The sequence below is a fragment of the Primulina tabacum genome, chromosome 10 (assembly GCF_025594145.1).
Source record: "Primulina tabacum isolate GXHZ01 chromosome 10, ASM2559414v2, whole genome shotgun sequence".
NCBI lineage: Eukaryota > Viridiplantae > Streptophyta > Magnoliopsida > Lamiales > Gesneriaceae > Primulina > Primulina tabacum.
In genome coordinates, this window is record NC_134559.1 from 2,817,587 (window position 1) to 2,843,337 (window position 25,751).

At 35.3% G+C, this 25,751-nt stretch overlaps 4 protein-coding genes and 1 pseudogene across 4 annotated transcripts; 2 read left to right on the forward strand and 3 right to left on the reverse strand.

The window, feature by feature from the left end:
• The first annotated feature begins 1,813 nt into the window (after positions 1-1,813).
• On the forward strand, positions 1,814-3,724 carry LOC142505708 (protein RGF1 INDUCIBLE TRANSCRIPTION FACTOR 1-like). Its single transcript, XM_075618797.1, has 5 exons — positions 1,814-1,994; positions 2,128-2,304; positions 2,605-2,679; positions 2,852-2,992; positions 3,183-3,724. The coding sequence occupies exons 1-5, from the start codon at positions 1,992-1,994 to the stop codon at positions 3,531-3,533; spliced, it is 747 nt and encodes a 248-aa protein (XP_075474912.1). The 5' UTR covers positions 1,814-1,991; the 3' UTR covers positions 3,534-3,724.
• A 3,129-nt stretch (positions 3,725-6,853) lies between these two features.
• Positions 6,854-9,816, forward strand: LOC142505405 (scarecrow-like protein 22; annotated as a pseudogene).
• A 3,117-nt stretch (positions 9,817-12,933) lies between these two features.
• Positions 12,934-17,960, reverse strand: LOC142505712 (phosphatidate cytidylyltransferase 4, chloroplastic). The gene is made up of 7 exons (XM_075618802.1): positions 17,450-17,960; positions 16,296-16,594; positions 15,533-15,723; positions 14,894-15,018; positions 14,228-14,361; positions 13,926-14,041; positions 12,934-13,316 (listed from the first exon to the last, which is right to left on the reverse strand). Exons 1-7 carry the CDS (start codon positions 17,750-17,752, stop codon positions 13,225-13,227), a joined length of 1,260 nt encoding a protein of 419 aa, XP_075474917.1. The 5' UTR covers positions 17,753-17,960; the 3' UTR covers positions 12,934-13,224.
• A 1,223-nt stretch (positions 17,961-19,183) lies between these two features.
• Positions 19,184-22,995, reverse strand: LOC142505605 (vesicle-associated protein 1-2-like). Its single transcript, XM_075618665.1, has 8 exons — positions 22,792-22,995; positions 22,513-22,583; positions 22,279-22,360; positions 21,992-22,107; positions 21,748-21,915; positions 21,608-21,649; positions 20,773-20,850; positions 19,184-19,556 (listed from the first exon to the last, which is right to left on the reverse strand). The coding sequence occupies exons 1-8, from the start codon at positions 22,841-22,843 to the stop codon at positions 19,446-19,448; spliced, it is 720 nt and encodes a 239-aa protein (XP_075474780.1). The 5' UTR covers positions 22,844-22,995; the 3' UTR covers positions 19,184-19,445.
• An 810-nt stretch (positions 22,996-23,805) lies between these two features.
• Positions 23,806-24,975, reverse strand: LOC142505630 (SPX domain-containing protein 3-like). Its single transcript, XM_075618694.1, has 3 exons — positions 24,651-24,975; positions 24,402-24,570; positions 23,806-24,249 (listed from the first exon to the last, which is right to left on the reverse strand). The coding sequence occupies exons 1-3, from the start codon at positions 24,891-24,893 to the stop codon at positions 23,870-23,872; spliced, it is 792 nt and encodes a 263-aa protein (XP_075474809.1). The 5' UTR covers positions 24,894-24,975; the 3' UTR covers positions 23,806-23,869.
• Between the last annotated feature and the right edge of the window lie 776 nt (positions 24,976-25,751).

Genomic DNA, 25,751 nt, shown 5'->3' on the forward strand with positions numbered 1-25,751 from the left:
CCTAGATACCCCAAATAGAGTGGTAGTCACAGCCATGAGTTTTCTTTACGACTGGATATCACTAGCCAGGAGCAACAAAGAAGTACATGATGCAAGCACAAGGAATCATTATGGTATTTGGACACCACCCCCTAGTGGTACTGTTAAATGTAATATTGACGTACGCAGCCTTTTTTGATGACATAAAATCTGCCGGGATAAGTATGGTGGTGCGAAATGACGAGGGAAGATTTCTTATGACCAGAACTAACTTGATCAAAGGACTCTGTTGTGTCAGAGAAGGAGAAGCAATAGGACTGTTGGAAGCTCTGTCTTGGATCCGAATATACAAAGGTTCTCTTTGAAGTGGACGCACTAACAGTATACAATGCTATGACGGAATCAACTGCCGACATAACGGAGTTTGGAGGCATAATGGGTAGATGTAGAGACATAGTAACTACAAACCCAAGCTTTTCGGTTCATTTTACTCGTAGACAAGCAAATGAGATTGCATATGTGTTAGCTAAGCATTCTCGTTTTACGCTAGTCCTTGCGTTTGGTCAGAAACACCAACGTGTATTGGTGCCCTTATGAATATGTACCTTTACCAATCTGGTACTGAATTAATGCATTTTCTCGTCAAAAAAAAAAAAATCCCAATGTTTTAAACATCTGCATATTAGTTGCAGTTTATACAGCTTGCTATCAATATCAAGAATTTTATTACTAGTAATTATATGATCATGGCGGAGTCAAAAATCTAATACTAATAGTTCAGGTAGTATTAGATTTTTGACAAAAAAAATTGTACATATTAATTAACTTAATATAATTCGATTTTTTGGATTAAAATATTATTTTTATTGGAATCTATCTTTTTTTTTTACTTAGACTATCTAAGCTAAGAGTATGTTTTTTGTGAGACGGTCTTACGAATCTTTATATGTGATATGGGTCAATCCTACCGATATTCACAATAAAAAATAATAATTTTATCATAAAAAGTAATATTTTTACATTGATGACTTAAATACGACACATAAGACCGTCACACAAGTTTTTGCTCAAAGCTAAATATAAATTTTTTAGCTTTTTGTTTTTGCCTTTATTTTTCTATTTGAGCTACTTGCATCAAATACAATTTTGGATCAAAATATCGATATAAATTTTTTTTATAAAAGGCGGGTTTGACTCCGTCCATGCATGTCATTACATATTCTGAAACAAAATTAGAAATATATAAGTTGTATTTGGACGGAAGAATTTTTTATGGCAAAATATTTGATTTTTGGGATGATTTGATGATTGTATTTGAAATAACAATTTATATTTTAAATATATCCTAATTATTACAAAAATTAATCAATGTGATATAGATAAGATATTGTACATGATTATTGAGACAAGATTTCATCAATGATTAAGACCAATGATTAAGGATCAGAGTGTGTACGTCGGACATCTCTCCGACGCCCATTCACGAGTTCATTTATTTGTTTGCAGGTTAAGGTTGAAGTCATAATCATCAAGATAATATACTTTGGTCATTTTCCCAAACAAAACTCTAATATGATTCGGTGGATTGTTCCGATCAGATCACTTGATTCAACCAGATCACATAATAGTTATTCGATAATATTCTTCTTATCAATATATCGTTGGACGAGTCTGTTTCAAAGATTTTTACCAACATGATTTACGTGACAAACATTATTTGGATTATAGTGTTAATTTACAAAATACACAGAGATAAAAAGTACAAAAAAATACTAAAATTACACAAAGCAGCACCACAAAGAACACACGCCACTACCTGCAGGCATCGGCAAATAATAATAAGAAGTTTAAATGAAGCCAACTCCTCCACTCCTGTTCCTTCATCGATAACACCACTCTGCAGGCGCCGTTCTATTTTCTTACTTCCAATCTCCCTCTATGTATCCTGTTGTTCTGTATTTATACTATAGATACTACTGAGATTTCAAATCTGAAGAAATTATTCATTAAACATGGTGGGGTCTCTCTCTTCTCTCCCACTCCTTGTTTATTTATTTATTTGATTTTCAATGCACTTCATATCAAACTTCAGTTGCAGCGTATGGAGAATGTTTTTTTTTACTGGTTCTTGAATTTTGATTCTTGCAGCTGGATACTTCGGAAGTTCCTCGGTGGCTTTTGACCCTTTTAACGGAGAAATTCTTCAATGCCTGCATAATTCACGAGGAAGCGAAGAGGAACGACAAGAATGTGTTTTGTTTGGATTGCTGTGATGGGATTTGCCCTCACTGTTTGATTCATCATCGCTCTCACAGGCTGCTACAGGTCTGTTCATTTCACCACAATTGTTGTAATTTTGCACGTCTTGTGTATTTTTTTTTTCGTTCTCATGATCGAGTAAGCTGAGTTGAAACTTGTTGTCTTGACATAATCCAAAATTTTCTGTGATTTTGGTGAAGTTTTGATCATGTGTGTTGATTTAAACCTTATTTTCGTTGTTGTTAATGATGGCTTGCTATAACTATCATTAAAATCTTCGCCCCATTTTAGCTTTTCGTCGTCTTTTGCATTTATGAATCTGATTACATATGTAAGTGTAAATTAAATAGGTTTGAATTGTTTCAGATTAGAAGGTATGTGTATCACAATGTCGTAAGGCTGGCGGATGCAGATAAACTCATGGACTGTGGAAAAGTTCAGGTAATTGGTGATCGAAAAGAGCTTTAAATACTTATTACGCTAGTATCCAAAATGGAAATTTTATGTCCAATTTCATTTTTCACTCTGAATTTCATCTTTTATTTGAAATTTCGCGATATTGATCGATTTCTTGAAACGGGATTCGTTTAACTTTATCGCTTTTTCACTGCAGTCTTACACTACAAACAGTGCAAAAGTGGTGTTTTTAAATCAGAGGCCACAGACAAGGCCATGCAGGGTTTCGGGCAGCCTCTGCATCACCTGTGACAGAAATCTGCAAGAATCATATCTCTTCTGCTGCGTCTCTTGCAAGGTTTTTCTTTCTTTTTGTTTTGGAAAATTTATCGCCATCCTGGTGAAAATTGCTCGGGGTTTCTTGAAATTCACAATACCTGGTTAAGTTTTTCAATTTTCAAAACCTTGATATCTCAACCCGTTTGATTTTACTTTTCTTCTATATTTTCAATTAATCTAGGTTGTCGTTGATGTTGTTTTTGCTTCAGCTGAGACATGTTATGGAATCTGGTCGCAAGCTTTCCATGTATCTCCGCAAATGTGAATTTCTTGCCTTGCCTGAAATGGGTTTAGACGACGGCCGAATGACACCTGACTCGGTCCTCGAGCCGGACGGCTCGACGAAGACGGAGTCCGGTTCCAGTAGCGGCTGCGCTGCCGGGCTTGTGGGGTGCCGGAATCTTTCCAGTACAGCTACTACAGAGATTGTGAGGAAGAAACGGAGCAACCTTTCCGGAATCCGATCCAATTTGAGACCGGCTTGTGGTCCGGTTTCGGAGATGTCCGATGCCATGATGAACCGTAGGAAGGGTACCCCTCACAGGTCTCCACTTTACTGATTTGGAACAAGGAAGTTGGTTCGAGGCAGGATCGGAATGGAGGATTTTCCGAGTGCAATTTGGGAGGACACCCAAACTTTTGATGCCTGCCCCTCTCTTGTCCTTCTGTAGGCCTGTGTGATCCATCCATTTAATGCACAGTTTTAAACGGGTTCTACTCTCTTTTTTGTTTGGCAGTGGAATGGGACAAATTTCACTCAAACGTTTGTTTTGTTGAACAAACATTAATTATTCAAGTCTAATGCTATGATTCCCAAATAGCTTAAATTATTAATTATAATTATATTGGGTTGCGGTGGGACAATTACAAAACCCTGATTCAACAGGACATCTCTAAGCCCAAAGCTACATTAAAGATACATCTCGAAACATCAAAACCCGACGATTACCATTTCCCAAAACGCTGTGTATTCAAATAAAAACACAAAAAGTTAAAATTATACATATATTTTGCCACGTCTCTCACAGATTAAGCTGTGGAACCAGCGATGGCGGGGTGTACGTTGTGGCATATAGTACGATACTAGAATTGCCTACAAGGATATTGTTAGATTGTCTTCGGTCTATGCAATATCAAGAGTTTTATTTTTTCACGTGGGTTTTTTAGATTTTTTTGTAAGTCAGATGTGTATATATATATATTAATGAAATGTTAAAATTTAAATGTAAGTTATATTTAGTTCAGCGGATAGAGTCATTGTTATTTTTTATTTAAGTTATAAGTTCAAATTTTATTGAGATCATTTTTTTATTCTTTTATTTTTCAATTTATTTTTAATTTATATATCAAAATTACAGTGTAATCCCTAATTATTTATTATAATTATATTTTGATCCTCATTTAAATATAAATCAAATGAATTATAAAAAATATTATACAAGCACGCAACGCGTGCGTCGGTGACTAGTATATATGATACAAGAGTGATGATATCCAGGTGAATCAAGTGAGATGGATCGGGGGCAATCCATCGGATGATTATGAGAGTTGTGTTTAAGAAAAATAATCAAGAAATATGACTTCAACCGTAACCTGCAAATAAAGAAATAAACTCGTGAATGAGCGCCGGAAGGATGTTCGGCGTGGTCACTCCGATGCTTAAGTCAGCAGATGAAGACAAAGTAATAAAATACTGTATATGTATGAATATACGTGGGTGAGAGCTTGGAAACAAGAGTCTCCGAATCCTTGAAATGTAAAACATACCTGCTATTTATAAGAAAGAAGGTGACAAGTACCTTGTTTTCAGTGCCTACTTGCCACTTGTAATCTTAGATGTTGACTTCCTGTCACGCCGTCCTATTTTTTAATCGTGTCACGTCAGTAGAATTTTGTCAGGAACACTTATCGAGGTAAGATTTTACCTGCTCTCGCACTTGATTGCGTCACTGTTATCTAGGTACACAGGTAGACATCATCCAAGATCTTATATGAGAGCCCAGGCTTCTGCTATGTCCCGGGCATCCACCTACCCGGATTTAAAAGAGTTCATCCTACAAAATGCCCTTGATTTTGGCTATCCATTTAATATACCGAATCATCCATGATCCGAGCTCTTATGGGGATCACAAAAGAGCTAACATTTTATCACAACATTACAAAAGATAAATAAATACCAAGTGTAATATAGAATAATCCAAAAAATCCAGCAAACTTCCCAAGATATTAACTACTTAGGTAATAAGATTAATTTTCGGTTCCCCAAACGCTTGTTTTGCTAAATTTCTAAATTTAATTTAACTGTTTATTTTTATTGAAAAGTTCCTTATAATTTGACAGTTATATACAATGAGATTTAGTATGATAGAAATATGGATTAATACTAGTAATTGCTGGCATCCCATGTGAAGATTGTGCATACACTACCCTTTCAAAATATAAAATAAACATGTCTATATTACACATTAGAGGGATTTATTATCTATAATGCATATAACAAGGTATGACTAAAATCAGATTTATAAAACGAAAAATTTCAAATTTTAATATAAAAAAAAGTGAAACGTCCATATTTTTTTTGAAAAAACTCTTGAAATCTGGTATGAATAATGTATGAAAATGTGATTGTTACCCTATACGAGGTAACTGAGTTGGCTGAGTGTGTGAAGTTTGATGTCGAATTTTAAAGTTCAAATCCCTTTAAATGATTTTTCTTGAGTACAATCTTCTGCGTGATTACTTAGTGTATGAGTTACATGGTACAACATATATCTACATATCCGATGTTCACTCTCTTTGCACTGAAGTCCGAAGAGTCGTGGTTGCATGTTTACTTGTTGTATATGATTTCGTTCTATGCACACCCAAAATTCAGAGACTAATTGTCATTGATTCCTATAGTAAAAAAATAAAATAAATAATTTGATTGATTGTCAACAATATTCAACATCATACAAAGATACAATAAAAAAAATATACCCATCAAACATCTATTAATTACTTTCTAACACGTGTGTGGTTAAGTTTATTTCACTAAGTTGTAAAGTCAAATAAATCGTAATCCTAATAATGCGAGTGAGTAAAACCGTGACTTACTTAGTGTACTCGCAACGGACCGTGGCCAATATTCTTTAGCAGCAAGTAGAGTGATAATAGGCCAAGATATTCCCCTCTTAGGGGAAATGAATGAATCTGAATTTCTCTCAATAGTGGTATTTTCGTTAGGATGACTTTCCAATTGAACACGTCCGCTATTTGAATATTGAACATCATAACAACGAATCATGTTTAGGAACTATTAGGCGTATTGGCTAAGATATGATCTTTTTTCAAGTGATCTATGTCAAGTAAAGGAGCGGAGACTTGACGAATTGAGTGGAGCAACTCTCAATATCAAGTCCAACTTCGACTTACCGGATGACTTTGGACCGAAAAGACTTAACAGAGTAATCACTTGATCTCGGAGGTGTGGAGGTTCGCTCCCTCGCTTGCTACAAATGAGAAAAAGAAGACTATGACTCGTGAAATGAGTTGTTCTGTTCGAAAATGGATCCCTTGCGAGTCATCCGCGATTACCCTAGATCATACAAGGATACATTGAGCCCACATGAAGGATAATGATATCTATCAATCGATTTGAAAATAGAACTTTGTTGATTTAATAGTGACGAATACTTCGAACTTTCGAGATATCTCCAACCTTTTATCAATATTTAGAAGTAGGGCACGATGCGAGGGAGTAACAACCGCGATGAGTGGCGTTTAGCGAAAGAAAGAATCCCTTGCAAGAAAACTACATAAATAAATTAATTAACTAAAAAGGTCAAAGATAAATAAAATAAATATAAAATAGAAAGATTAAAATAAAAGGAAAAACAGAAGAGAGGGGACATGAATAATTAAGGGTGGCCCTCTCCTGCTTTTTTATGTTGCACGCATCTATGGCAGAAACACGGAGAGTACTGCATTTAGTGGGGAGAACGAAACGAGAATACTTCAAAATCTCCACAACCAAGTCTTACGATGTGGATAAATGTCATGTTTGTTGATTAGTTTTTGCAATTAACGAGTGGTTAGGCTGTAAAAATCTTGCTGTCACAAGTATATTCATGCACGTATATACTCATATTTTCGAGTTTCCTGCATTTGGGAAGTTTATGTTTTGTGGGTTTCATTATGGATTTTGTTTGATTTATTTGGCCGGTTTCTTCTCCTCTAAATTTTTGCTGGTTTCTTGAGGTGGAGAAAGCTGGGGACTTGGCTTTCGTTATAGATGAAGAGCGAGTCCTTGCCCTTTGATTTAGAGTAGAGGGAGAAGTGGATTTGGATATAGTCGTGAAAGAAGATAAGGTTTTGGTCGTAATTCTGCAATTTCATCTTGGTGGTGGTGAGATAATTTTTAAGAAAGATTGTATCTTGAAACTGTTTCCGTGACCCCAAATCTCTCCTGGATTCTGCTCGAATTTCTAGCTGGAATACGTCGAATTCAACCCTGTCCAAATCCCTCGGCGGAGGCGGAGGTGGCGGTGGGGTGGATTCGACTGACACGGCCGGGGTGGCGGCGGTTTCGGACACAGACCTATCTCACAAATGGCGGCAAGACTCCACTACTGCCACAAGCTCTAGTGCAGGAGCTGATTCTGTGCTCATCCTTGTTCCACCGCCTATTGAGATCTGTGAAGGCGGAGCCTCCGCAGATGAATGTGCTATGGAGGATTGGGAGAGTGTATTGCCGGAACCCCTGCCCATGTCTTCTGGCCAAGAACTGTCCGTGCTCCGTTTGATCATGGGGGATGTGACAGACCATTCAGTGGGCGGCGTGGATAAGGTTCTTCAAATCAGCGGCGGCCCTCGGTCGAATGTCGAGTTCAGCGGCGCTTTTGGGGCTGCCGAGCAAGATTCTGTTGCGCAGTTTGGTACGAAGAGTTTTAAGCCCCCAAATCCTGCTTTTATTCACTGTTCAAGTTTCCCCAATAACAGGTTTACTGCTGAAAAGATTGGTCCTTCAGCTTTAAACCCATCTTTAAATTTACCCGGTGATATCAAACCTTCAAATCCTCACAATATAATGAGCAGCTCAGTTTCTAACAATCTTGGAGCATTTTTCAACCCACATTTGCTAGTAAATCAGCACGTAATTCATAACTCACAGAACCCTTCGTTTTTTTTCCCCGCACAACAGCAAGAACAGAACCTTTTAGTGCCGCCTCATGCAAAAAGGCACAACTCGGGCCAGGTCACTGGTGGTGTAAACCTCCAAACTGGTGGTCAACTCCCGAAAGGCTTGTTTCTGGATACTGGGCAAGAGCTGTTTTTGGGGAGTCAACAGCTACCTTCGCAGCATCCTCAGGTTCTTCCACTTAACCTGCACCAGAGGCCACTGGCAAGGATAGGGCTGGATCCAAATCAAAACATTGGCGGGGATGAGTTAGGACAATGTGATCAGCAACAGCAGGCTATCATCGACCAGCTTTATGAGGCGGCAGAGCTGGTCCAGACGGGGAGTTTAGTACTCGCGCAGGCGATATTGGCGCGGCTCAATCACCAGCTCTGTAGTTTTAATAAACCTTTTCAAAGGGCTGCTTTGTATTTCAAGGAGGCATTGGAGTTAGTCCTACATGGTAACGATCTAAACTCTTCAGCGGCTACACCATTGCCCTTTAGTTTCATTTTCCAAATTGGTGCATACAAGTCTTTTTCTGAAATCTCACCTCTCACGCAATTTACCAATTTTACTTGCAATCAAGCGGTTCTTGAAGTTTTGGAAGGTTTTAATAAAGTTCATATAGTTGATTTTGATATCGGGTATGGTGTACAATGGGCATCACTTATGCAAGAGCTTTCATTTAGAAGGGGAGGCACGGTGTCCCTTAGAATCACTGCCCTTGCGTCTCCATCAACCCATGATCGGCTAGAACTCTGCCTCATTCAAGAAAACCTTTACCTTTTTGCTAATGAAATCAATATTGAATTAGAGTTTGAGGTTCTGAACATTGATTCATTGAATTCTTCTTCATGGTGTATACCTTTTGACGTATCCGAGAACGAGGCATTTGCTGTGAATCTTCCGGTTGGTTCATTTGCCACTTTCAAGCTACCAGTGCCTTCTGTTCTTCAATTTGTAAAGCAGCTGTCACCAAAAATAGTGGTTTCTGTGGACAGAGGGTGTGATAGAACTGATCTTCCACTTGCCAACCATATAATCCAAGCTCTCCAATCATACTCGAACCTTCTTGAGTCTCTTGATGCCATTAACATTAAATCGGATGCTAGACATAAGATTGAAAAGTTCTTGTTCCAGCCGGGAATCAAACAGATTGTAACAAGTCGTTTCCGTTCTCCTGAAAAGACTCTGCATTGGAGGTCCCTGTTTTATTCATCAGGATTCACCCCAGTACCATTTAGCAATTTCACTGAATCACAAGCCGAGTGTGTGGTGAAAAGGACCTCAATTCGCGAATTTCAGGTGGAGAAGAGGCAGTTGGCGCTTGTTCTATGCTGGCGATGCAAGGAGCTGGCTTCTGTATCAGCTTGGAGATGCTGAAATATCCAAGGTGCCACTAAGAAATCTCAACTTCATGCTTCAATTCATTGAATTGTATGAAATTTCCTGCCTGATATTCACTTTTGCTGAAGTTATATATCTCAGGCAGATTGTTAATTTCCATATTAGGAACGAATGAGACGAATTGTTGTATTTTGTCTTGTTGTCGAACAGGGGTCCTGGCTCAGTTTCCGCTGAGAATTGTGGGTTCTTTCTAACTGCTTTCTTAATCGCTACATTCAGTTGTATCTTGTCTCCATTTAAGGAGAACGTAGAAAACTGAAGAATTTAACCTGTCACGCGATTTCAAGGTTCTTGCTAAGCATATTAATCTTGATCATGTGAGCTGTTTGATTCTCGGCAACAGCCCGTTTCTCCTTATATTTTGTATTTTGTTTTATAACTCTTACATTTCATTAAGTGGGTGTATTCATTCTATACTTTCAAAGATTTTTAATGAATTTTTTTAAATGATGGACTTTTGTGGAGTTGATAGATTTTTATTGACTTTTATGGAATCTCATAGAATTGTAAAACAAATTTCATAGACTTTTATAGACTTTTTTTTCAAGATTTTTGTAGACTTTTGTAAACTTTTTCATAGAATTATGTGAATTTTGTAGTTTATAATATTGATTTATTTTTTATTAATTTTTTTAAAATAATTATTGGACATAGATAACATCTTCAATTTTAAATTATTTTTTTTATTTATGAATGTAAATGAATTTTACTTACTTAAAAGTTAAATCAATTTAATTTGTGATAAACGACAAATGAACTATCCAATTTATTGAAATCAAAATTTCAATTTTTTATGTCAATTCAACATATTAATGAATAATATTTTTATAAGTTCATAATAAAATTTTATTAAAAGAACAATCAAAATAATGAGTAGTCTTTTATAAAAAAAATCTAATCATTACTGACAATTTGATCAACATCGTTCTACATTTCATTGGCTATGATATCTCTCCATGCATTAGCATTTGCTCGTTGTTGTTTTTGAGTATTAAATAACTGATCAAAGTCGTCACCTTCATAAACTTGTGCTGATGAAGACAATTGAGCTACATTATCTAGTTCAATTTGAAAGTCATCAAATTGACACTTCTTTCAAAGAAAATTGTGTAATATAGCACATGCCAATACAAGCCCTATTAGGGGTGGGAAAAAATACCGAATTTTCGGTATACCGAGATTACCATAACAAAAAATATTGAATTTACCGAATTTTAAGTATACCGAAGATTTCGATACGGTACGGTAACAATACCGAATTTTTCGGTACGGTAACGATATCCAATTTGAAAATTTTGGTATATACCGAAATACCGGAAAAATATACAAAAATTTTAAAATATATAATATTTTAAAACAATAAATTATAAATTTTTTTAAAATGTAAGGTTTTTTTGGTTCGGTATATCGAAAATTTTGGTATAGTATCGGTATGAATTTGTTTATACAATAATTTAATATATAGATTAACTAAAATTAAAGAAAATAATTAAAAATAAAATGTTATATAATAATTAATAAAAAAATTAAATTTTAATTATGTTTTAAAAAAGTACAAATAAAAGGAAAAATAAATAGATTAGAAAAGAATGAAAGTTTGTATTGAATTTGGGAGATTTCTCAATTAAATGTACATCCAAATCTTTAGGTTGAATCAAAGACTTTTGTTGACATTTTATTGTTGTACCTTATGCTATAATTCTTATACTTAATAGAATTCTATAGAGTCATTAAAAGTATATTGACATTTTGAATACCTATAGACTTTTGTAGAGTTTTTAAAAGTCAAGTTTGAATATCACATGACTTTTTAAAATTCTACAAAAGTTTACATTGAATACCACTAAACTTTTATGGAGTATATAAAAGTCTAGTTTGAATACCTCTAGACTTTTAAACTCCATAAAAGTCATTAAAAATTTATAACCAATACACTCCTATAAATTTATAGGAAAACAAAGATTCATCTGTCACTTCGGTGTTGTTTGCACTATATACACTCTCCTCCTGTTCTTTGTATACTTTCCTATGGAGAATAGGATCCTTAGTAGTAGATTTTATGGAAAATAACTAATTTGGTCATTCAAGTATTCCATTTTCGTCGTGAAACTTGTCGAAGTTGGTTCTTTCTTGTAACTTTTTCTTTCTTGTAACTTTCCGAACAAATTTGCCTCAATTTTGAAAAGCTCTTTTGTTTTATCTTTCTCCAACCCCTAGTATGTTGTGAAAACCAAAAACCCACTTTGTACATGCATCCAAGAGGGGTCTAATCAGTCCCTTTCGATAGTTTTGGTGATTATTATTCTATTCTTCATTATCACAGCATCGATATTTTGTTGCTTAATAATTTGGTTATGTCTTTTTTTTTTTTTTTCCAAATCTTTTTCGTCGTCTTCTGTGGAATTTCAATACATTGAACTTGGTGCTTGTTAAACATTGTTAATGTTTGCATCCAAATCAAATCACATGCCACAATTTCCATTGGACAACCCCATCATTATTTTAGGTTTGGAAGTCTCCACTCATTATTATTACGCTAAGTGCACTTTTTAAACAAAGACTTTTGACTAGTATTCTTTAGATCTAATGATTTTTAGAGATTTGTGATTGCCTCTGGGTTTTCTTTGAACGTAATATTCAAATCTATATATATATATATATGTATATATATATATGTATAATGTGCAATGTGGGCAGTTGGGGTCTGTCGAACATAGTTCAGATTCCGTAACAAGGATAAAATAATGTCATAGCCCGAGTTTCTTCGAGTTTACTTGAAAATGAAACAATCAAAGAGGACTAATCTTAGCTAGAAGAAACAAAAACTCGGGTAGAGTACCAGACATTTTCATAATGGGAACTTTTGTCATGCACAAGTCTCTGACATATGGGTTTAATTTGATTTTGACAAAACAATGTAGCTTCGAAAATTAGCTACAATATTATTAAATTTCATGCAATTTCTTTCCCTTTGGAAATCTGAACTCTCTCTTCTTGACATAAGATTTAATAGCTATAGCCTATATATTGAATGGGGGCGGGCAATCTTCCCATGTTGAAAATAAGCATAACATGAAACTTGTCGAAAATATAAATTAAGGTTTTGTCTGTCTGCGTTCGGTTTAGTCGATTCTAAAAAATCAATGGCATCTGGTCAACTGAAATCAAGAAGAAGATATTAAATCATATTTTGTGCTTTTATTGGCGCTGTCCTGTCAGAAATAATTAATTGAATTAAGTACATTAATTAAATTGATCTCAAAGTAACAACAAATGTCATACGTCTTTTTGCATGGATTGTGGGATGTACTGATATAGAATAACAAAGCAGGACGGCACAAAGAGGCGAAGGTAATTTTTATATTATATTATAAAAATTAGAAAAGAAGGAATTAGAAAATCATCGGAGCATAAATGATATATATAAATTTTAATATTTCATTTAAGAATATATTGATTCAGTCATACTAGCAAGACTTATTTTTCAAATGAAAAGAAAAATTAAAATCTACGTTGAATGAGCCTCGACGGATTGCCAATGTTTTCCGTGACGCCTACCAGAGACGTTCCAGCTGGCATGATGCGGAGTGCATCTGCCTTAAAATATTCCTGGCCGTATAAGGAATAACTGCGTGGGAGCAGATTTCCTGGGTTCCCGTATTCATATGGCAGCATGAAATTCATTAGACTCCATAGAGTGGTAGAAACGTTTTCACGAATGAGTGAGCCAACGCTCCTGTGAAGATGTAGCTGTCAAATCTATCCAGTATCCCACCTGAGGATAAACCCACGAAATGAACCGAATCTTGGCATACACAGCACAAATGCATGAATATTATGTCTACCCTAGCGAAAAACATGTTCATAACTCAATCCCAATGTTGCAACTTGATTCCAATCACCTACAGTCGTTAGTATAACACTGCCAATAGAAAACCTCTCATTGTTTCTATAACTTCACGATAAAATTAATTTTTACACTTGCTAATGTAACTAATGTTAACTTTGTAAGCGTACAAGTTAACCACAAAGCGAATAACAAATTTATGGTGAGCAAGAAACAGAGCAACTGATGGACTGTGAATTAGATTTTGATGGGCAAGGTCGTCATTTTGGACCTGATATAGTCCGCCCAAGTGTTTGTGACATATAAAACTGTAGCTGAGATACTGGACTTGGTAAAAAATTAATTGAAATTTTAATGGGAGTATTTCTAGTTGTAAGGCTTCACCTCTGTGACACCAAACAGTATATAAAAGTAACTCCAAGGAACAATATTGACAAGTTGGAATTTGAGTAATGCAGCCAAAAAAAGTACACAACTTGAGAACAAGGAGGTGAAGCCAAGAAATGAGCCAAAATAATCATTAAGAGTAGGTATTACCATGCCCGGGTATGAGCGATCCTGAATCCTTGACACCCGCATCACGCTTGATCATCGACTCCGTCAAGTCGCCAAAAATGGACCCAAAGAAGATCAGAATGCCAAAAGCTGTGGAGCTGAGTTTTATCCACAAAATAAATCAAAATTATAGATTTTCCAAAAAATTTTAATCTCAAATTTAACAGCAAGATATATAAAAGGAATTGCCTTCTCTGAAAATATTGAAACCGAACTTCTGGAAGGAAATAATTATAGGAACATGGATGAGAATGCAGAAGCACCAGATAGAAAATACAGTGTACCTCAGAGTAGATGTAGGCCAAGATAAAATATTTGCCAATGATACAGAAGTTGCAATACAACCACCTAGACCAACCAAAGCTCCCTCCCATGTCTTTTTTGGACTAATAGCAGTAAGTGGTGTCCGACCAAAAGCCTGCATGCAAATTTGGATAAGTTTATATCGATCTAATGATTAAAAAGTTGTAGAAACGAGACAATCAAATGAACTTTATTGCAGTTTCAGGGAAAAAAGTTAAAAACAAGAAAACAGAACCTAAAACATGCTGATTTTCCCTAAAGAAGAACATGCTGATTTAATTTTATGCACCGACTTGGGTTAGAGTTTGAGGTGTAAAAGAACCAATTTCTTACTTGAAAGATTTCCAACCAAATATACCTGTCATTCATTAAAACAGAAGGATCACAGAGACAAAATCTTGCTAAAAATAAAAAGCGAAGGAGACAAGCTTTTCGAATAGATATTTAGATGAGAAAATTCAAAAGGTTGTTGCGGTGGACATACTAGTAAAAATAACTAAGATTTTTTGTAAAATAAAATACCCTAATCTTTTCCATTTAAGAATGCTGTACCAGACCAAAAATACTTAGCGAGTCCAAACTCAAAATGTCGCAGCTCTGTACTGCTCCAACGAAAGAAAATGCTAAAGAGTAGCAGAAAACATTACCTTTCCACCAAAGAAAGCATACGTGTCTGCTGCAATAATACTACTAATTGAAATCAAGGTAGCAACAAGGCCCACTGTCCACTGAGCTTGACCACCAAGTAACAGTGGCCAAGATGCCCCAACTCCTGCCAAACATACAAGTATTTTAAGCCTATCTTAAAGCAAACATGACCATCAAAAGGATACTTAAAAGTTCTATTCCAAAACTTGGAGAAAGAGGACTTGAAACATTATTACCCAAACTAATTCAGAAATACGATATTCCAAGTAAAGTAAGCAACAGTGAATTAGCCATCACTACCCATGGGCACCTTCCCAGAAATCATAATTCACAGAGACAAACAGGATAGGACACTCAGAAGATACCAGCACAGAGAAAACAAATAAATACAGCAATACTTGATTAGCAAGATTAATTGAAAACATGACTATACAAAAATCAAGTATCGAGATCCTATAATTGTTCAGGGAAAGGATGGCTGCAAATTCTTTAAAGCCAGCTCCATTGTCTGATATAACTGAATTAAGAAGATTAAGTACGATAAACTGCATTCCAGGTGCCAGCAACATAAACAAACTGCTTTCTCATGAGATATAAAGCCCCTAAAGATTTCCATTCAAAAACAAGAAGGGACTTACTGGTGTTCAGAGCAGGAGCTGCTAAACCACACCGGAGCTTCACCCAGAAACAAGGAAGGTAGCCACAGTAAAACAGCCCAAACATTGTACTACTGAGTTGAGCAAAACGAGGAATTCCCCTCTGAAGGAGGAGGGCCATAGCAACAACAAAAGCCGAAGATGTCACAGAAACATCAATATTCCCCATGTATCTATAAGAGAAAGGCATAAATACAAACAAGTGAAAAATCCTACCAAAATGGAGACCAATTTATTCAATTTTAAGATAACATAATGAGTAGTCAAGAACTGAACCTTTCATTATCAAGAAGCATAAAATATGGTCTCCATAAAAGAGAGATTAATAATAGAGGAACATTCTCAACACATTGGTAGACACTCAAATATGTAGATAAATAGTAAGCATTGACTATATACATAAGTTTATATTTTTTAGTAGTTTTACAGAAGAAAAAAAACATTTTAAATTAGTCTCTTTTATTTAACACACTAGTTAGGTCATAGGTGCCTACTGATAAGTTTATCTTTTCTGCAAAACAAGTTTTAGGACGAAGTACAAAAATAACATGACTTTGAGCCAATGTAGCCTCCCCATGACCAGGAAATCGAGGAAGAGTAATGAAACAAAATGAAACTTCATCGATAACCATCACACAGTGATCTCCATCCATGAGTCGGTTACAATAGAGGAAATCAATCGAGATACCTATGAGATACCATATGAATTTCACAGGAAAACAACGAGGTAAATAACATCGCTTACAGTGTGAATAGAGGCATTAGGCAGCAGATGACAGAACAAGCTCGTGATACATATCGAGGAGGAGGTGTCATTCCAGAAGCTATTCCACGACTTCTTACCAGTTCAAAGTACTCCCTAGAAGCAACAAATACCGCCACAGAAATGGCCAAAGTGAAAACCCATCCCCCAGCCAACACCACCACTCCACCAGATAATCCTATGGCTAGCCCAAAAATAACCCTTCTTCTCAACTGGCTTCTTTTTTGTCGGAGCTCTGAATTTGAATCCTCCAAAGATGATCGAGTGTCTCTGTTAACTTCCTACAACATACCCAAAGCGAACCTTGACATCTTTTACAGGAAATCATACTGCTGAAGCACTACGTGAAGCTAAATGAAATTTTACTATCTGACTAAGGTCCAAGCATGTGATAAAATGATGATAAACTATAGTTTATTAGCACCCAGCAAGTCTTTCTTAATATTCCACTTTTAATGGGCTTTGGTAAACCAAAACTGATCCTTGAATCCTTAAATAATTAACCAAGTAACCATCAAGTGAACTATCAATGAAGACACTTATTACGTATAAATCAATTTCGTCTATATGCTTATCATAAGCATGTAAACCAACATTCATCTCAACAACATCGAAGAAACAAAATCCCAATTAGCAGTGGGAAAAGGAACTGCATTAATATTTAATGAATGGAAATTCTGGTGCACATAAATTATCTAGCTCCCACAAACTTGAGGCCAGAGACTCGATGTTCATGTTACATTCTAGCTCAACAGAAGTTAATACAAGCCCATCCGAGAAACAAACTCCATTAATGGGAGCAAGCTAAAACCTTTGCTATGCCGATAATAAACCGAATACACATAATTTCTACTTTCTAGTAAGGTATACCAAATATAGCATAGATTCAGGGTGATACAGGATGTTGAGAGCTTCAGCTCCCGAATTTTCTTTTCTTTCATTCCTGTCTATTTACATTTTCCAAATGATATGCATTGCATTTCACAATTTTAGATACCACGACCAGAAAACCGACCAGCAATTTTTCTTTCAATTTTCTTCATTTCAGTTAATTAGTGCACCAAATACTAACAATGACGTACTCAATCCACCTAAGCTACGATAAAAGCTCGTCTTTCGTGATATTTGCAGATTACCTCATCGGTTATCCCAAACTCGTCAAATTGCTCAGGCTGCTCAGCTCCAGCCAGGTAGGTGATCACTTTCCGACTGTGTTTCACCGTAAACCCGCGAGAAATTTCGAAAATCCTTCGCGAGTCACTACAATTAAACTCTGTTCTGAATCTGAATTCCCGGAAATTTGGTCGAATTGATAGATTAAGATTGTTGAAAGCACTTTGACAGCGGCTTGAGTGAACATGAGAGCAGCGGGAACAGAGAGAGGCGATAGAAAGAGGAGTTAAACTGCTCACATCGAATTCCAGAATCCGTGGAGCCATCAATGAGTGAATTCTTGCTCTGGGGGAGTAGTTAATTGGAGTGTCTCAACATAACTGATGATTGCGCTTGTGCAAGGTCGACACCTTCCCCTTTCACGGCCGTGTGGTTAAGCAACGGCGGTGCTCTTCGGGTAACGTGAGCCTCGGTATGCTCTATGGATCGGATGGGGGATATAACAATGAATGCTGCCGCTGCAATGGAATAAATTTTGAGCATGATTAAAATTCAAAATGGTGTCGTTTTGCAGTAAGAATTTTTTAAGTGGTAATTAAATACTAGTAATACCACCTGTATATTTTTTTCGTTTAAATATGCATCGAATTTAATATATTATATTTGATTAAATTAGTATTATTTGGAAATTTTAATACACTAAAATTATTTCTTTTGATGGTAATTTTTTTAGACAAATGTAGAGAGACCAATATTTTAAGAAATAAAAACACATATCTATACTAACTATACATCAATCGGTAATCCCCATACCAGATGTGAGAGTAATCTCTTGCTTGTTTTCATCTATATTTCTTGCTTTCATTTATATTTTATTATTTCTTCTGGTACTTTATATCCCATTCAACACCCATCACCTCATCAAAAAACGTGGGGTTCACGTGCCACATACACATTACATTAACACATCTATTCTCCCACATTCATTTTAACATTCACACTCATTATTTGTAGGTCCCGCTGTCCACTCATTCATCTTATTCTTATTTTACATTAAATAAATTCAATTTAGCGACGGTTTGCGGCGATTTTGAAGCAAATAGAAAAAGCCGTCGCTAAATGTCCAATTTTCATAAATAATTCAAAACACGTGGAGCCCGCATGCCAGCAAATCGTCGACGTTTTCTATAAAGCCGTCGATAATAACGACGATTTTTTAAAAACCGTCGCTAAGTGTGAAATTTTTTAAGAAAAATAAACTGACACAGGAGCGTTCATACAGATGAACGCCCCACACCCTCTCTCATGTGAGTGGGCGTTATCACGCCCACTCACATTGGAGAGTGGGTGTTAAAGGAATGTTATAACACCCTTTTAACATCCAATGTGGGTGTCCTGAAACTTCGATATCTTCTATTTATATATATTTTTTCAGAAAAAGAATATTCTATGTATAATTCACGTTATAAAAATTATTCGTAGCCATTTGTCAGCTTAGGAGAGCTAAATGATTAATCGATTAGTTATTGGAAAGACTAATTTTTCTTGATATTTTAGGATCTAAAGTTCGATTTTAAAAAATAAAAATAATATAAATCACAGTAGATTTTAATATAAAATTGTACGATTTTTATTCGTGGAAGCCTAAACCCTAGGCACGGAAAAAATATAGAAAAAAATTTTAAATCGGAAAATATGTAAAAATGGGGGCCTCATTGTCATTGAAAGCTTGAGAAAAGAAAACAGACTCGGACAAGTAAAAAGAAACAAAAGTAAATGAAAGGTATGGGAAGATGAATAATCTCTCTCTTAAATTACAGAAGAAAACCATGTTGAAGAGCAATTACCCAAAAAAATATAAATAAAACCCAATTCAGGTAAACTTTCTACAGTCACTACAACAGCAAAACAGAATACAAAGGCTCCTTAGTAACAAATTTGTCTTCAATGTTCTGAAATTGTGAACAAGCAGACAAGCAAAATAATCTAAGCGAGACATACAGGGCACAGCACCATTATTCAAGTTTTCTTCAAAAGATACCCCAAGAGGATGCCAATCAAGCCAACTATGGCAACATACATGAAAGGAATACCACCTTGGGATCGTTTACCTTGACGTCTCAACAGCTCCTGTGTAAAAACAATACGAATTGATGAGTGAATGAGTTGAAGTGTGGGTAAATTTCATTGTTCCAAACATGTGGTTTAAATGGGGACACATGTAATAATAAGATTTTATAGTATATGGACGAATGCTCATTCAGTGGTTGTTGCCACTAGAACTTCTAGTTGAAATCAACGATTAAAAACTGCCTGCCAACATCCCCACCCAACCAACAAACACACAAAAGTGCCTAGAAAGAGAAGGAAAGAAGGAAAGGATGAGAAGAGTAGTAAACCTCTTTGACAGTTGATGTACAACACCAATAAGATATTAAAATTTCTAGCAACTTGGTTTCGAAAAAAAGGTGTGTGGAAGTTGGAACATCATAACGCTATCAACTATAGCACATCCAGGAGAAAATCTTAGCATTACTACTATAAATAATGCATCAAATCACATCGACAAATTTATTTCAAAAGAAATTGAGTTGTGAAAATAAATATTCAATAAGCCATGAATCACGTCTAGTATTGTGCCAAAGTACATCATTACCGGTGGTACTTCGAGTAATATTATGCAGACGAAAATATGTGAACAAGAATTCATATGTGCTGAATGTTCAATCATTTTCAAGCACGACTCCATGGTGATATAGAAAATTTTGTACTCTTATCCTACTGCGATTGAAGGAGACATGTAATAGAATAAAAGGCAACACTTGAATTTTGCATTGAGCTGGATCTTGTCCAGCATTTGACTATTTAATCTTCGGTTGGAGAAGATTCTAGTGTTTTACTTTACTAAATGAGTTGATAACAGCCATTGGAGAGTTTTGATAGATAGGCATTTGGCAAAAAGCTCGATAAATGACAAGTGGTGCTTGATGTTCAGATTTTGACAGCAAGTGCGATGTCAGGGGTGATCCAAATAAATTAGTTATTTTTTAGGGATGAGGGAGATAAGAAACATAGTTTATCTTGAAAAAGAATGTCGTCATACCAAAATGAATAAACACATGCAGGCCCCTTGAAAAGCCATTAAGTTAGACCATGCTTTACGAGAGGTAGTTTCCAGTTGCACAAAATGCAGTCCACACAAGGAAAATAAATAGAAGCTTGATTTTCTTTCTCATCGCTTTGTCATGAGAGGAATTTAATGTAAATGGCTACTCTGAGCAGAAGTGACTAAGACTAAGTGAGGCGCCATATACCAGGGATCACAAAGAAGATAATAAGGGATTACCAATTCTTGCTGAAGCTTGTTATTTTGCAGAATAGCAGAATTTTTCTCCTCTGTCAGCTTATTTATCAGGGACTTGACCTGCGGTCGAAAAAAAAACTAATCACCAAAACAACAGGCATTAAATTCTCACAACCATCACCACGATCTATCAATTGTCACATGAGCTGCTCCAGAACAAGAAAAATAAAATGAATGAAAATAAAACAGTCTCCACACTGATTCAAGGCTCGTTAAGATTGATTCAATGCAGAAAATGAGCACAAAGAAATTACTTGTGCATCTCAACTTTCTATGCTTGACCTTTTATATAACCTTTACGAATTTTTCTTTGCATGACTGTTTACTTGATAATCGTATTAATATGGACACTGTACATAGTTTAAAGAAATGGCGAGTATATAATCATATTAAACTAAAGATTCTTCTAAAAGCCGTTTTTTCTAGTTTTTTAAAGCATTCTTTTTAAGGGTAAAAGTTCAACCAAACTTTTCTAAAATAAAAACTTGATTTTCATAGGAAAAAATTCTCAATCCAAACGGAATTTAAACCCAGAATAGGGACAACTGACCTCTGAATCAAGTAGATTAAAGAATTAGACATTTTTGCAATGAAAAAATGAATTGAATAAAGGAAATTCTCAAAAGCCAAAACTCCCAAAATATATATTAAAATGTCAAAGCCCGGACAACTAAATATCATAATTTAAAAAATGGGAGGGCCAAATTCATTGGAACACACTTGTACAAATGTAATAATCTAGTCTACATGCAAAACCACTCCACATATTCGAAAAGGATACCAAAAACCGAAAAACAGAAAGTTATAGGGTATAAACCTCTGACGCACTGTCCTGAGACTGAACAAACGCTTTTGACCCCTGCAAGGTATTAATAAACATCTGTAAATAGTAGACCTTATACAATAATTCCAGTGATCGAAAGTACATAACATGCTGCATAGGAATCAAGGACTCACAACATTGAATTCCGGAGTCTGATTTACAGTCCCGTTATCCGATACTGATGCCCTAGGTGAGGAGCCTTCCTCTGATCCCTCTCTAACAGGTGAAGGTGGCTGTGGTGGTGGAACATAGGAAACCCTCAACTTGCACTCATCAACTTGATTCCCTGATTCTTTGTTGAACTATCATGCACGCAAAAGAATATCAAAAAATGCCCACAACATTAGGTATGTAGAAAACAAATTGTCAAAAAATTACCATTTCAGGAGTAATATCCTTTGCTGTGACTCCAGGGCTCACGACCACACATTGCAGGAGAAATTTGTCCCTGCACTGGAGATCCGGGGGAGCCTCCTTCTGGGCTTGCATAGTAACTGAATGGCAAAACAAGAATTGAAGTAATTCTCACTCTGACACACTGAATTAAAATGCTGTCTTATTTTCAATTTCCCAGAGTCCAAATTCAAAAATTAGTAAAAACTATAAATAAAAGGATCACACATCCAAAAAAGTTTAATTGAAATATATGAGTGAGCGATGGAGACCTATAACATCACAAGAAGAATGAGGCACCACCGTTCCAGTATTTGGCCTCACGCAATACTTCTTTGGATTTGTGGTCTTAACCTGAATATCCAGACAAATAACAGAACAAAACATGAAGGATAAAAAATCATAGATTTCCTCCACCAAAGACAAAATATCCCTACTACATTTCCATTTCCCATAACGACGGATAACGAACACATTTTACCCAATTGAATAAACAAATCTTATACCTTGAACGCAACATGATTATCGGATTTGTTCGATAACTGCAAGGAACATGAGATCTGCTTCTTCAATTCGACTGTTACAAATCAAAAAAGTTAAAAATGCAAATATTAATCAACGACATCCAGATTAGCATAAAAGGGGGAAATAATCTAACGCACAGATCTAAAACAACAGAATCAAATCAACGCCCTTCCCACTGACCACGAAATCAAACATTCCCCTATAACTTAACAAGACAAGCAACAAAAAAACACCCTGAGCGAGAAATAATCGTTAATTACAAGGGAATTGAAGTTCGAGTGGTTCGATTTGAAGGAGCTCGCGGTTGCTCATTTCTACGCAGATACTTGATCTATCAGCCCGATTTCCCGATGTCGAGAGGCGGTTGCCGCGGCGTAGATTGAATTAAGGAAGGTATCGCCACTGCAGACGAGAAAATAAAGAAGAGAGATCTGAATCCTGTTGAAAAAAGGCAAAACTCCAACGTATACATAATTAAATTGGCAAAATTTATAGCTTTTATTTGAAATAAAATTTTTACTACTTCTGTTCATAATAATTGAAATATTTTTTTTACAAAATGTCATAATTATATTACAGAATGATATATAATTTATCATTATATATAAATAATTAATAAATCTAGACTAGAAAATAAAAAAATACTGAACGACTTATAATTAGCTTCGAAAATAATTTGAATAATGCGAAAAAACTTTTTTTCTTTTATTATTTTGATTCACAAACTTTTGCAATGACAAATTAATTATACAAATCAAATTTTTGAGTTTCATTTTTATTCTTATAACTGTTCATATATATGAATAATAAATTGAAAGAAATCGATAAAAAATTTATTTTTAATTTAAATTTATAAAATTCGAAACTAAATATTAGGTGTGGATCGATGGCTCAGTTTGTCGGTATATTGTCGAAATCTTCTTAAAATTAATTGTGGGGCCTGTTTTTAAAATAAATAAAATTGTGGGACGAAATTATAGTATTAGCTCATGAACAGCTAATTCCACATTACAAAGTACGGGAAAGTAAATTAGAATCCTGTCTGTCTTATTAAATGCTACCAATTTAACAAGTATAAATTCTTGAAAATTTCAATGTTAATTTATACATAAAATTTCGTATCAAATCTTCTCCCGGATAAAAATTCACGTAACATATCAAACTTACAATTTTTTCCATCACTTTGCACAATTCTCAACTAAAAAAAATTGAACATGAACATTAATTAATTTGCTACTAATATATTAGATAAATAACTGATATCCATCGGTATTGAGTAGATAAGAGGAAAAAAAAAGATTTTTAATGGACCAAAATGAAGATTTTGCCGTTTTAAATTCATGATGGAATTTGTATGGGTGAAAGTACAATTAAAGACTGAATAATCTTGGAATCCGGTAAGCTAAGCGGCGGTAGAGAAAAATGGTTGTGGGTGGAGCTGCCTCTTCTGATCTCCTGCATGGTCAGAAGGGCCGCAACCGTGTTCCGGAATATATCTTCGCCGGCCACCAGAACCGCCGTGTTTCCTGCTTGGGAGTGGAACATTCCGGTGGCCTTGTTCGGAGGGAACACGGTATCGATGGTGGCTTCACATTCCTTAACAAGCTTCGAGATGGAATCGGTTGTGAAAAATGGTTGCTCCAGAACTTTTTGGATGAAGGGGAGCCGCAAAACTCCTCCTGTTCTCTTGTCATATTTCTTCAATATTTTAGACAAACCTACAAAAAAAAAAATCAGGAAATTGGGATCATATATTTTAATTTTCGAAGTAACAATTCGAAAATTCAGTTATTTAAACTACATTAAACGATCTTTCAAATTGGTCAACACTGTCTAGTTTATGGAAAACACTTTGCTTGCTCATTTTTACCAGTGTAATTGATGTTGCTGTAATTGAGAAGGAGAACCATTTCACCATGGAAGTTGACTATAGCTTTTCTTATCTTTTCCATTTTGTCTTCCATCTCTAATGCTGGACTTCCATTCGCATTTTCTCCCCATCCAATATCCACCATTTCCTTTATTTTTTCTTGCAATTCCTGCAGTACCAAATGCTTGTCTTCAATTGATCCATCAAAATTTAATGCATTATAATCTTAATACATGAAAGAAAACGAACCTTATGATGAATAATAAAGTCCTCTTCTTGTTCCATGAAAAAGATATTGAATTTCTCGATCTCATAATCTAACAAGTGCAAGAACTCGGCTTCAGTCTTTGACGATTTATTCAACATCGACGGAGCCAATGAAATTAACTTGACGAGTTTCTTCAACTCCTTGTAAGCCAAGAACTTGTCACGCCACCCCGGAAAACTCTGCTGTATTTGCTGCTGCAATCTCTTACCAAACTTCATTCTCATCGATGGGTACTTAAAATTTTGAAGTGCGGTGTGTGTAATATATAATACAATGCCAAGGATTTGGGGGTTCGGTAATTGTAGAAACAAGAATATTTAGCAAGCATATGCTTGACGTGATGAAGAGGGATATTTGAAAATAAAGGACCGTACCCGAGTGAGAAAATTCTCAGCATATTCCACAAAGACTAGTAAATGTTCTTTCATTTATTTTTATTACCAGCTTTCTTCTTACCTTCATGTCCAACTGTTGACAAAATCGGTGGATCTTTGATTTTCAATCATTATTATTTTGATTTCAGACTGCATGTTATCATTTTCAATATATATATACATCTTTTACAATCTTTATGTATTAACTATTTTATTGTTGAAATAGCCGTTTATCGTAAACGTACAGAAAATTAATATATTGTGTGTACCAGAAATTAGTATCGTGCTATGATGTTGTCAATACGAGTGCACGATATGTAGCGAAAATTAATTATTAATACACAAGTATAACATGAATAAATAGATAATATATTTAAATTATCCACATGACAAAAATTCACTAGGAAAATATGTAATTTGTTTACACAAAATAATACTAGTGAAAATAACAAAACAAAATTTCTTGACACTCCTATGAGTTAAAATGCATCAAAATAAACCAGACTAACAACTAGATGAATAAACCGAAGTTGCTTGAAACAAATAATAAAATAACATTTTTCGATCAACACTTTGCGTCAGTGTTGTTCTTCACGTGTCTTCAATATCAATCAGCAACATGGCAAATTTGTAAATCAATCACACAAAATCTTCACACAAAAATCTCAAAAACTGAACTTGTGCAAGTTCAGAAAAACTCCAGCAGCT